At 46.1% G+C, this 13,128-nt stretch overlaps 1 protein-coding gene across 1 annotated transcript in view; it reads right to left on the reverse strand.

The window, feature by feature from the left end:
• ACSS1 (acyl-CoA synthetase short chain family member 1) overlaps positions 1–13,128 on the reverse strand; it is a 126,371-nt gene that overhangs the window by 82,449 nt on the left and 30,794 nt on the right. The window contains exon 2 of the mRNA XM_083175965.1: positions 8,815–8,911. Coding sequence (XP_083032091.1) covers positions 8,815–8,911 — 97 coding nt within the window. The remainder of the gene's footprint in view (positions 1–8,814; positions 8,912–13,128) is intronic.

The raw sequence follows: 13,128 nt of genomic DNA on the forward strand, positions 1-13,128 counted from the left end.
GCCACAGGTTTATATCCAACTCCATGCGTAGTTGGATAGTGGGGAAATAAAAAGGACCCTTTTTCCCATAGAATCCTATGTTAAAATGGACTCAGTCCATATTAACATTGAATCCTATGGAAAAATCGGGTCCATCACATTGCATGCGATTTGGTCGCATGCGATGTGATGCGATGGACCCGATTTTTTAATCGGGCGTCCAGATACTACATAAGTACCATTTATATATATATATATATATGCCATTGCCAATTTGCTTTGTTTAGTCAACAGTGACATAAAATACATGTTCTTCTGCCCTGTAGTTTGCACATGTAACAAAGGCTGGATTGTACTAGAAACTGTAATTGTATGTGGATGATAACTCTAGCTCAGACATCCAGAAGTGAATGTTGGAGAGGAATAGATTAACCAATTATTGTGACATACTCTGCACAATGGGCCTGATTCAGGATGTGATTGGATTAAGCAGTGCTGCTAAAACAGCAGCGCTGCTCAGATATGGCAATGTGGCAGGAGGCATCTGGTATAGATAGATGCCTCGCGCATGCATTCGTGATCCAGCGCTGCGTCCTAGGATTCATCATCATCAGATCACATGCAAGAGAAAAACAAGGAAAATAGAGATAGCACTTCATTGAAACACTTGAACACCTTAGCCGAATCCAACTCATGTGGTAATCATTATAGCTTAATACATCAATTAAGTTGTTAGAAATAATTAATACCACACAATAAAAATCCTTTTAAATGTTCCAAAAAAATAACCATTGCGAATTGCTCACCAAAACAGGCCAGATATTTAATCCAATCAGAGCCGTGTATAATCGACAATAATATACCTGAAAATGAATCACAAGTTCACACCAGTCTTTTAATATAAATAAAATACAGGAGATGTTCAGCAGGACAGCAGCATATATCCTTTGAAGTCTCAGAGGGTCCACTTGTGGCAACTGCAGTCTATAGCGACCAGTCACACCGGTCACAGTGTCAGTCCTATATGGTGCTCCAGTATACAGTACAGCTCACATATAGAATAATGGCTATACCTCCTGCTATTAATATTAAGATAAACAGCGGCTTGTAGCCCAAATACTCGGCTGCTGGAAATGATTCCGTCCGATGTATTGTTGACAGAGTGTATTATGTACTGAGAAGAAACCACTTACTGCTGACTGATATGTACTAGGAGTCCAAATTCTTTCACACTGAAGGCAGCAAGCTGCTATGCTGATGCTGGCCCACTGCCTAGGTTAAGCTGCAGTGCAATCAGTCCCTGGTTAGTACAACTCCACACCTGAATGGCTGTACTGAAAATGTTCTTTCATCAATGACATGGAAAATGTTCCATCAAATTACACAGAACTTTATCAGCTGGGAAAGTGACCCATGAGGTCTGGCTGCAGTTCCTACAGGGAGGCCAGGTAAGTATCTTTGGAAGATGTGCAGTATGGGTCCTGCACCAAACATGGGAACTTTGCGATGTGTGCCCTTTCAGCATTGAGACCTGAATCAGGACCACTGCATTGAAAACGTTTGAGATTGAAAAGAGACAATAATCTTATAATGTTCTCCATCACTGCACAGCTGCTGGGCTACCTGAGAGCAACCTGAGAGTAACAGAATGATCAAGGTTTTTAGAGAGGTGAGATATCAGATGGAGGAGTGGAGAGGACATGCATTCTTTATGGATAGCAGCGATAATACCATACCTCCCAACAGTCCCGATTTTATCGGGACAGTCCCGATTTTATCGGGACAGTCCTGATTGTCAGGGCCTGTCCCGCTGTCCCACCCGCGGGCGGCAGTGTCCCGCGGTGTGGGGGGGCTGTTGGGAGTCCCCCCTGTCAGCTGCTAAGCAGTGGGGAATAAACGCTGTGCGCATGCGCACAGCGTCTATTCCCGCAGCCAGGGGGCTGGGGGCATGGCTAGAGGCTCACAGAGCCTCTGGGTCATGCCCCCATAGCGGCAAAATGGGGGCGTGGCCTCTCGGGGGAGCTGCGCGTATAGGCCACGCCCCCAAATTAGGCCACACACCCCAAATATTTCGACACGCCTCCGGCGCGCAGCAGCAGCGTCCCGCCTACTGAACTACCAAAATTGGGAGGTATGTAATACTGTTAATGCTGCATGCTGAAAATAGCCCACACGTACAAAAAAAATATATCAGCAATGGCTAGTGTGTAGGGGGCTTTAGATTTGAGTGAGTTACCTTGTTTATGTGCAGGGTAAATACTGGCTGCTTTACTTTTACACTGCAATTTAGATTTCAGTTTGGACACACCCCACCCCAATCTAACTCTCTCTGTACATGTGACATTTGCACAACCTGCTGTGCACGTGGTTTTGCCCATTTTGAGAACAAATTTGCCCTGCGATCAGGTCTGAATTAGGCCAATGTTTAGAACAAATGTGTTAATCCACAATGCATGCCAGTACATTTATTCTAGGTCAGTCATGATTTAATATAAGGGGCATACGCAGACTATTACTAAATCCTTGACACTGGAACTAACTGACATGGTAAAAATAGGTCACAGATGTATTCAACCATAATTAATGCCAGGCGTGTGTTGGTGTATTTACTGAAAACAAAGACTGACTAATCTGTGAATTGCATTTGGTCCACTAGCGAGATAACACATTTACACGTCTGAGAGCAGATGTCACACAAACCTGACATGCAAATCGTGTCATTGTGTCATCGTGGCCCCGTCCCCCGGGGTGCAATGCTTGAAATACCGGCATTACACGGTGAGGGGCGTGGCCATGATGATGCAAAGCAATGACTATGCCCAGGGCCAGCTCGATGGATGCCATATAGGTGCTGCCATGCTGGGCGCTGACATCTAATGGTGGCCTCAGTCAGGGACAGTTACAGGGGGAGGCAGGTGGTACCTGGGCAGCGTGGGGTCCGGGCAGTGTGAAGCGCCTGGGGCTGTGGGTGCAGCGGCGGTCGGAGCGGGCAGTTCGCAGTGTCCGGGAAGCGGACCGCAGAATTTGAAAATTCAAAAGATAGGCCGACCGCTGATTGGCTGAAAGTGCCCCCTCTCAGACAATCAGCGGCTGGCCTATCTTTTGAATTTTCAAATTCTGCCACCGCTGCCCGCAGTGTCTGCTCACTTATCGCTTCCTGAACACTGCGGACGGCCCGCTCTGACCGCCACTGCACCCAGGCGCTTCATGCTGCCCGGACCCCAGATCCCACGCTGCCTCCCCATGTATTCGTTCCGGAGTGCCCACTGCACCCACAACCCATGGGGGGGCACTTTAAAATTTTGTTTAGGGCGCCAGTAGGCCTGGAGCCGGCTCTGACTATGCCCCCACTCTAATGTTAACTTTGATTGCCCCTTCTCCATTTTTGCCCCTTTCGTGGCACTGCAGCCAGCCCAGCCCAGCCCCTTACTTTCTGAGCTGGCTGCCCTCTCCCCTAAAAGCCGGCAACTCTTCTGTAAATATAATAAACACATTATCAAATGTCAAATGTTTTTATTTTAGATAGATTGGTTATGACTTTTAGGATAGTATTACATACAGCAGTGGTTCCCAAACTGTGTGCCTGGACTCCCTGGGGTGCCTCATGACCAGGGACGTGCAGTCAGGGGAGGCAGGGGAGGCAGTGCCTCCCCTGTCATTAATGATTAAAATAATACATATTCTGTGCCATAAGTACCTTCTTTATATTAATCTATTCATTCTAATTGTTTAAATGGATTTCAGAGGCACCTAAAGCAGTGCCTCTAGCTGCCCCTTACAAAAATCTGGAAGCAGGAGGTGGACAGGGGGCGGCGACATTCAGATGGCTGTAATAGCCCATTTAAAAAACGAGTGAAAGCGGCACCACTACAATTGCCGCAGTGACAGGGGCATGCTTTCAGCCAATCTGAAAGCATGCCCTGTCACTGAAGCCATCAGAAAGGCCGATCCTCCTGCCCACCCCAGCAGCCAGCGCCCGCCCTGCACTGCACCGTCACCCACCTCCAGAAGCTGAATCCCAGCCGTTAAAGGGGGGAGCAAAGCGGTATGAGCAGGCCTGGAGAGTCGGGGCCCGGGAATGGCTACCTTCCCCCGGAGACCCGATGCCTTCCTGACGAGCGCCGGGTTCCTGAGAGCCGGGAAGATGCGCGTCCTCTCCTGCCTGGACGCGCTCACTGAGGAGGACCCGCTGACTGGAGCACTGCTTCCTGCAGACTGAGGCTGTTCCAGCATATGCGGAGCTCCCGGCGTATGGAGGTGGAGGAGAGGAGTCTGCGGGCCGGGAGCAGCGTTGTTCTGAAGCACTCCCCCCTCCTAGCATGGCTGCCCTGCAGGACATATCTGACATGCTGGAGAGACCGCATTCCCTATCAACCTGTGTATCAGCACCATGTCAGAGGATCTGCAGGCCTGAGAAGGACAAGGTGAGTAAGCACTCGTGTCCCTTGTCATCATACTCTACTCAGCCAGCCATTACTCACTTGACGACAAGCATGTAAACCCCATGGCAACAAGAATGTAACCACCATGGCAATGAGCATGTAAACCCCATGGCAATAAGCATGTAAACCCCATGGCAATGAGCATGTAACCCCCATAGCAAGGCGTATGTAACCCCCATGGCAACGAGCATGTATCCCCCCATGGTAATGAGCATTTAAACCCCATGTAAACAAGCATTTAGGACGGTAAGTCCTACTAGAGGCATTCTTTTTAAGCAACAATAGTGGCGGCATTATGCATTTACACCGCACTGCAGGGAGCATTATGGTTTTAGTGTCACTAAAATTCCATGAAGGGGCCCAAAATTTATTATTGCACCGCCACTGGGAGAAGATGCAAAAAGCTGCATCATTTGCCAAGATGAAGCTGCTCTGCAAAGCTCATATTGGCTAGCGGTGTGCGAGCAGTGCACTAACTGATTGTGTGATTGTTACTTTGTATTGTTTTACCTAGCGTATCTCCCCTGCAGCCCTTGTGAGGGTAGCAGAAGACTAATGGGGCATACACACGGGGCGATTTCAGCCCCTTTTCTAAACAATCTGACTAGATCGCTAATGGTGTGTACACACGGGTGATATGGCTTCTGATGTTGACGATATAGTCAACATCGGAAGCCATATTGCATGCTGATTGAATGCTTTTTTAGGGCTTGCGAGCACGATGCGCTGCCGATGCATGCTACCGTGTGAGCACAAATTGGCAGCCAGATAGAGAGGGCAGCCAAGACTATATAGTGCAGATCTGCACTATATAGTCTAAATTGTTCCCATCCATGCATGCCGTGCGATGCGAGTCCCGATGCGATCTGATAACATTGGGACTCGCATAGCACGGCAATCGCCCCCCGTGTGTACACACCATTAGAAAAGGAGCACGGATTGCTCCATGTGTATGCCCTGCAGCGATGGCGATGCGCGGTCCCACACGTCATTATCGCCTGAAAGGTAAGCGAGTGTTTGCACTGGCTTTCCTACATCAAGTGGGGCTTTGCCTATAAAAACAATAGGCAAAGCCCCACTCAGCACAGAGCATTGCGGGTGTACTGCTATGTGTGCTGAGCGATCATGCTGAAGATTGTTGCTCAGCGTCCTGGCACCATCGGCCCATGTGTTTATACTTATATAGTGTGTGCGTATTACAACATCTAGTCACAGCTGCCTGCTTGATAAACACGTGGTTGCCAGGCACTTATTATATGAAAACAGTTATCCCTCTATGACTGCAGCTCTCCACTAAATGTGGAATTTTTTCAGGAGAAGATGGTGTTTCTATATTATCTGACATATCTAATTCTATATTATCTGACAGTATAAATAACCTAAATATTTATCAGATATATAAATTATAATATTGTGCCACAACCGGGTCATATATAAAAAATCTGTCTGGTATTAGGACCACATGAATCCATAATATACCAATTGTCTCCACAACCCTATTATGTTCATCAGTTGCCAGACACAGGTGGTACTGTTACCATTTTAATAAGATACAAACTATGAATCGATCTGAGGTGAAATTTTATAACTAATGACTGCAACAAAGTTTCCTGTGTAGTGCTCTATATACACACCGGCTGTCTTTCTGTGAGACTTTTGACACATTAATAATAACAATTACTAATAATTAATGTACAGTTTATAATGTCATAGCAGTTTATATATAAAGACTCAAATACACACAGTAAGATACGAATAAGATAATAGTGTCAGCCTTTATTAGAATAAGTGCATAGACACCGATTACAGTGCGCTGCCTATTTGCCACCTATTTTTAATACAACTTATTTATTTTTTCATTTCTATTTCTACAGTAAATCATTATTGTTTTCTTTTATATACAGTACTTCACAGTTTTATTCTATTGTAATAGGTGCGCCATGCACAGGACAGCTTTTCTTATTCTATACTTTCTCTGAATAATTTTTGCCTAGTGGTATCACACCTCTGCATTACAATGGCCTTATAGGCATGTACAACAAATAGGACGTCCTCTGTAATGACATACCATGACTTGTGCAATTGGCACCACCTCTCTTTCTTTTCCAAGAATCCACTGGCAGCAAGTAATTAGAATCCTTACTGTGGGGCATAATTTGCAAGTGGCATTTTTGTGTGTGGGACATACAGTAAAAAGGTGTCAGTGGCATAACTGTGTGTGGCATAATGTGCAAATAGGCATTACAGTGTGTAGCATATTGTGTCATTGGCATTACAGTGTGGCATACTATGCAATGGGCATTACAGTGTGTGGTGTAATATTTAATGGGCATTACGTAGCATGGTATAATATGTAATGGACATTACGGGTTGTGGCATAATGTGGCATGCCTCTATTGTTATGTACCCACTCCCCCAGTTGCGTGTGATGACACCCTCTCATGACACTTGACCACGACCATTTTTGGTACCACATAAGAAAAAAATTCTGCTTGCACCACTGCTTACAAACCAGTGCCTCACCAGCCACTGACCTCACCGCACGTCACTGCTCATGACACTTGCAGGGGTGCCTTGGGTTGGTGGTCCAGGACAACTCAAATTATTTATGGACAAATTAATAGGCAAAACCAGTACTTGTGGCTTGCAATCAGAGGCGTAACTAGAACTTTGTGGGCCCCATAGCAAAATTTATAATGGGGCCCCCCAATACCACCACTATTACACATTATGCGACACATTGCAATTTCCATTACACATTATGCAACACACCGCAGTGCCCGCCATTACACATTATGCAATCCACCCCAATGCCTATTACACATTGTGACACACCGCAGTGCCCACCATTACACATTATGCAACCCACCCCAATGCCTATAACACATTATGTGACACACCACAGTGCCCGCCATTACACATTTTGCGACACACAGCAATTCCCACCATTACACATTACACAACCCACCGCAGTGCCCGCCATTACACATTATGCAACCCACCGCAGTGCCCGCCATTACACATTATGCGACACACTGCAGTGCCGACCATTACACATTATGCGACACACTGCAGTGCCCGCCATTACACATTATGCGACACACCGCAGTGCCCACAGTCAGTCTCACAAATCAGCAGCTCTTAGGTAAATAGCTTCAAATCAGTCAGTTTTTAATAAGTGAATAAATGAAAATGTATGCAGACAAATACATTAAATAATAAATTATATATTAAGATTGCTTTGCAAAAATACAGAATAGTTCTAAATAGGCGTCTAATGCAGGTATTGATTCAAGAGATATTTATTGGCAATAATCTTAGTGTGATCCTCATATTACCCAATATATTGCCATATTGTTGTTGGCAGAGTTGGGATTTAATCATAGGCCACTTTTGATGTAAATCGAAATATCTCCATAGACAGGTGCTATAAGCTTGTTATTTGTGTGAGTACATTCAGTCATTGGTTAATTTATGAACAAGTGAGCACAATCAGACATGAGCCCCCCCCCCATGAACAGATAGCTGAGCTCACCAGCGATATTATATGATGATGATGCAGCAGCAGCAGGAGTTCTCCCTCCATCGGCCGCCCTCACTTCCTGATTCTGGATCCCTCGTGGCAGCGTGTGTCCGCTTGATCCTGTGGATGCGTGGTCGCCTGCCTAGGCTTCCGGAATTCTCTCCCTCCCATGCAGGACCTCGCGGATGGGGCTCACACGAGCAGCAGCTGCCATGCGCACGAACTCGCGAGATGACAGTATCATCTCGCAAGTCGCGAGTCAAAGGGCACGGCGGCGGTGTCATCATTCATCCGCCTCCGCACCAGCCAGCCTGCCCGGCTTCTCCCCCAGCACTGCCAAGCCCGGCGCAAGCTGCTTAAATGGCAGTCGTGGCGGCTCTTTTAAGGGATAATATAATAGTACTGGTCATGGTGCAGGGGAGTGCTTGGGGTCCGGGCCCCCCCAGCCGCCGGGCCCCATAGCAGCTGCACCCCCTGCACCCTCGGTAGTTCCGCCACTGCTTGCAATCATAATTTATGTGGACAAACAGAAGCAAATCTTGTCCCTCGCCACAAAATTGAGCCTTGGAATGGCATATAAACACAAATGACTTAAAAAAATGTAAATGTGTTAATAAGAAACTTTTGGCCTAGGGGTGCCGTGAAAAAAATTCTGATTCTCTAGGGTGCCATGAATCAAAAAAGTTGAACCATTGACATACAGGACAATGGATTTTAAACCTATATGTTCTGAGCAGACTAAATTTGGAAGCTGGTGATCATGTCATGCTGTGTGTATCTCTATACAGTAAATATCTGCTTATATGTATGGTGGGCACAAAGAGTTATACCATGTCATGTAATTGTACCAAATTATTAATGACCACCTACCTGTATGTGATGTTAACGTGTGTCCCTGGTTCATCCCTTTCCCAGATCAATGCAACTCTCTCCGGGCACTGATGGACGTGCTTGTCTAGGCAATTCACTGTGGAGGGAACACAGGATGTGGCGTTAGTTAATCACAGTAGTATTATTATTATTATTATTATTATTACTAGAGACAGGATTATATGCATTTGCGTATTTGCATATGCATTTGCATATTTTGCCCATTCTCACTGGTTATTGCATATTTTACCTAAAATCTAGTGATGGTGCATATTTTAGGCCCTGCCCCCTTTCCACCCACGAGTCACAGCACTGCTTTCCCCTGCTGCTGCTGGCCAGGTAGTGCTAGAGTGCGCAGGCTGGGGCAATATGTGCGCAGTGTGGGGAACCTTGGATGTACGATATGTCTGACACTGCGGATGCCATTACAAAGCTCCTGAACCTTTGCCTGCCCCTGGCCTGGGACTTTACACCAAGAGACAGACTTCTGCAGCAGAGGAGGCAGGCAGAAGGGTTGTGACATCATGTGGAGCGGAGGAAATGCGCAGGAAGGAAGCCTTCCACTGTGCCGCCCTCACATGCTATGCTGACATTTGATTCATCAGCGCTGGAGATGAGGGTCCGTGTAGTTGATGCCAGAAGAGCCTAGGATGCTACAGTCTGCTGTAGCAGCCAGGAAGAAAAAAAATCCTGTGTACAGCACTAGACATCTGCAGATGCTGTGGGCCGATTTTTGAGGTTTATTTGCAACTAATTTTATGCTGATTTTTAACCAAATAAGTTAAAAATTACTCTTTTTATTATTTAATGTAGCATATTATAACACTTTTCATGCATATTTTAAGTATTTTTCAGGCATAATTCAAGCTTATTATGTTGCATATAATCCTATCTCAACTTATTACTATTAGTAACAGTTATGTATACCCCTTTTACACCACCATTCTCCCGGGAATCCTACCCAGGTCCTGGTGGTGGGGCAGTGCAAATGGGTATGCCGGGTCATCTGATCTGGCTCACCAATGCACTAATGGGGTCATGGCGCTTGGAGGTGATGTCACCTCCAAGCGCCGCCCCCTGAACCCCTGTGCAGTGTAAACGGTGTCTCCCCTGGGATATTCTGGTTCGGGCGCCCCCCCCCCGCCCATTCAAACCCCCCCAATCCCCCGCAGCCTTACCTTTCGCGCTGGTCCCGGCGGCTCCGTTCTTCTGCTGAGGACCACCACAAAATGGCCGCCCCCATACAGCAGACAGTTTCAGAGAACTGTGTGCTATATGGGGGCGGCCATTTTGGTGGTCCTCAGCAGAAGAACGGAGCCGCCGGGACCAGCAAAATAGGTAAGCCTGCGGGGGATTGGGGGGAGGTGTAACTATAGCACCGCAGCCCACGGCGCCCCCATATGCACAGCGCCCCCCCCCCCCCCCCCTTCCCCCACGGTGGCGGGGGCTGCGGTGCTATAGTTACGCCACTGGCACTATAGTGTAAACGGGGAAAATCCCGGATCCGATTTTGTTGTAAAAGTGGTTATATATCGTGCACATATATTCCACAGCTCTTTACAGAGGTTTTTTGAACAATCACATCAGTCCCTGTTGTGTATGGTAGTATAGAATAACATAAGGCACTCGCTATCTCCAAAGACAAATGAATTACCCTTGGAGTTCAATGACCTGTTCGAAAGCATTTAGCCTCAGCCTTGTGCTGTATACATACAGTATGATTAGCAATATATTAGTTACCCAGCATTTCCTTATCTTATGAGAACACTTCAGCTGTTCCATGTAGCCGTAATAATCGCCTAATAATTTGTTTTATGCTTTTGCCGCATGATGAAACATTATTTGCAATGTGATAATAAAATATTATTGCTTGCATTTAACATTGTCTAGGTTCCCGGGACAAAATTTAGGAAAAAGACCTGTCCTGGATTTCTTGGTAATGGTGTGTGCACACGGAGCAATATGGTTGCTGAGCCATTTTGGCTTATTTTCTCTCAGCGATATATATCGCTCAGCAACCATATTGCAGTTTCCGTTTTTTTCCAGCGACCTTTCAGTTTTGACTGACAAGTCAACACTGAAAAGTTAAAGCGACCATTGGGGCTGGCTGCGGGAGCGCGCTCCTAGCGATTTATCGCCCTGTACAAACGAAAAACCCAGGCGATATGGTCGATCGTGTGTACAGGGCTTCAGATCACGCCAGCACAGGGCAAGGCTGATCTGCATGCCAGGTTACTCCCTGTGATTGCAAAAACTGAAATACATCACTAAATAATGAAGGGCTTGCATATTTAGGGAAGCCGCCCCCCCCCCCCCCCCCCCCTGGGTGCGCAGCCTCCACAGCCTGCCCTAAAAACAGTTCCAGACATGCCTGCATTGTCCAGGCCACACCCCGTAATGCCATATCAATGCCTCCGGGTGCACTCATTACTCATTGACACATTAAAATATCCACAGGTGGAGCTAATTATTTCACTTGTGATTCTGAGTAGACCTGCAAAACATGCACTGTGTGGGGTCCTGAGGACCGAGTTTGAACAATTTGGAGCTATAAGGCCTCATTCAGATCCATTCGGTACTGCGTGCATTCGTAAAACATGTAATTTAATGCTATAGTACATTAAATGCCATTATAAGCGTCAAAATCGCATCGCATGCCATATCATGACGGCATGCAGTGCGATGCGATGCGATTTCACTACATTTGCGTACATAGTAAATTCGGGCTCCGTGATAATACACAAGTACCAAAATTTGTAATTACAATTACTAGGGAAATACTTCTTTTTCTCATACAAAGAAAATGTGATACATACAAACCAAAAATAAAAAAATTCTATGTGAAATTCTGTTTAACATTTTGGTACTTGTTTCCTAGCACGGCCACAATCGCGGGCATCGTGTGCCTTAACTTTAAGGCACACGATGCCCGCGATGCCCGCGATTTCCTTTGAAAAAAACAGTACTCGGGTACATTGCGTCGGTCGTGTGCCTTAAGAAGGCACACGACGCGACCGACACGATGCCCACGATTTCCCCATAGGCTTCAATGTTAAAATATTTTAACATTGAAGCCTATGCGCACACGACGCGATGCCCCCGATTTCTCCATAGGCTTCAATGTTAAAATATTTAACATTGAAGCCTATGCGATGGACCCGATTTGTCCATAGGCTTCAATGTTAAATTATTTTAACATTGAAACTGAGTCCATTTAACATAGGAAAAAATGGGAAAAGGCCGAATAAGGGCCATTTCTCATTGGGTATGGCCCCGTCATGTGTGTAAAAAATAATGGCCCCCCATTGTGGCCGCCACCCCCACGATTGATGCGAACCCGAAGCGTGGCGAGCGCAGCGAGCCCGCGAGGGGCGGCGGTGCGCGTTGTTAATGGCGATTAAATATGACCAGAGAGACAATAAGTGAAAAGCGCAGGTTACGTAATAAGTCCGCAACCTGCGTACCCTTTATACCTAACTACGTGCGAACAAAACGTAGCGCAGCGTAGCGTACCTTGTATTGTATATTGTACACCAAGAACCAATACCTTAATAAGAGATTCCTTCGCAGTAATTTGTCTCTAATCTGCGAATATACCTTTATGGACAGTGTCCGTAATATACCTTATCGCTATTATGCTAATAAACAGACACGACCACTGAATGGAAATAAGGAGATTAGAACTCCGTAAAAAGGTTTGTATTTAAGTCCCTAATGGACAAAAGGGGGTTACAGAAATAAGAATAAACAAGTATAACAAGTAATACAATATACTAACAAGGAATACTAGACAGACTCTGCTAAGGGGAAAGAATACAGATACAAGACACAACCAGCCAACAATACTCTAAGAATAAATACCGTGAAATGCAACCGTTACCCGTGGTCATCAAGTATGCGAAGCACTGTCCGGTCAGAGCTCACTATCGTTCAGGAATGAACTATAGTCCGGTAGGAAGGTCAAGGGAAGGTAGATGTGCCGAAGTGACCGAGCCTGCTCCGGGTCGCCTATCTTATAGGGTCAGAAAGGGGAGGTCAAAGGCCATTCTCATTGGTCAGAGATCATATGTCCGGTCCACTGTGATTGGAGGTTAGACGCTGTACCTGGTCTGACCAGGTGCAGGGGAGTGAACTTTAAGAGTTCTTTGTTCGGTGGTTTCGGCGTCAGCAGGGATAAGAACTGGTTTCATCTAGTTTCCTTTGTTAACTACTTTCAACAGAAACTGTCTCTGAGTTATGGATTATGTCCATAACTATCGGGCAGTGTACATTGCGAAATATTCGCAATGACCGGAATACTTCGCATAATGAGCT

This window comes from Crinia signifera, chromosome 3, assembly GCF_055691185.1.
Source record: "Crinia signifera chromosome 3, ASM5569118v1, whole genome shotgun sequence".
In the NCBI taxonomy this organism is placed as follows: domain Eukaryota; kingdom Metazoa; phylum Chordata; class Amphibia; order Anura; family Myobatrachidae; genus Crinia; species Crinia signifera.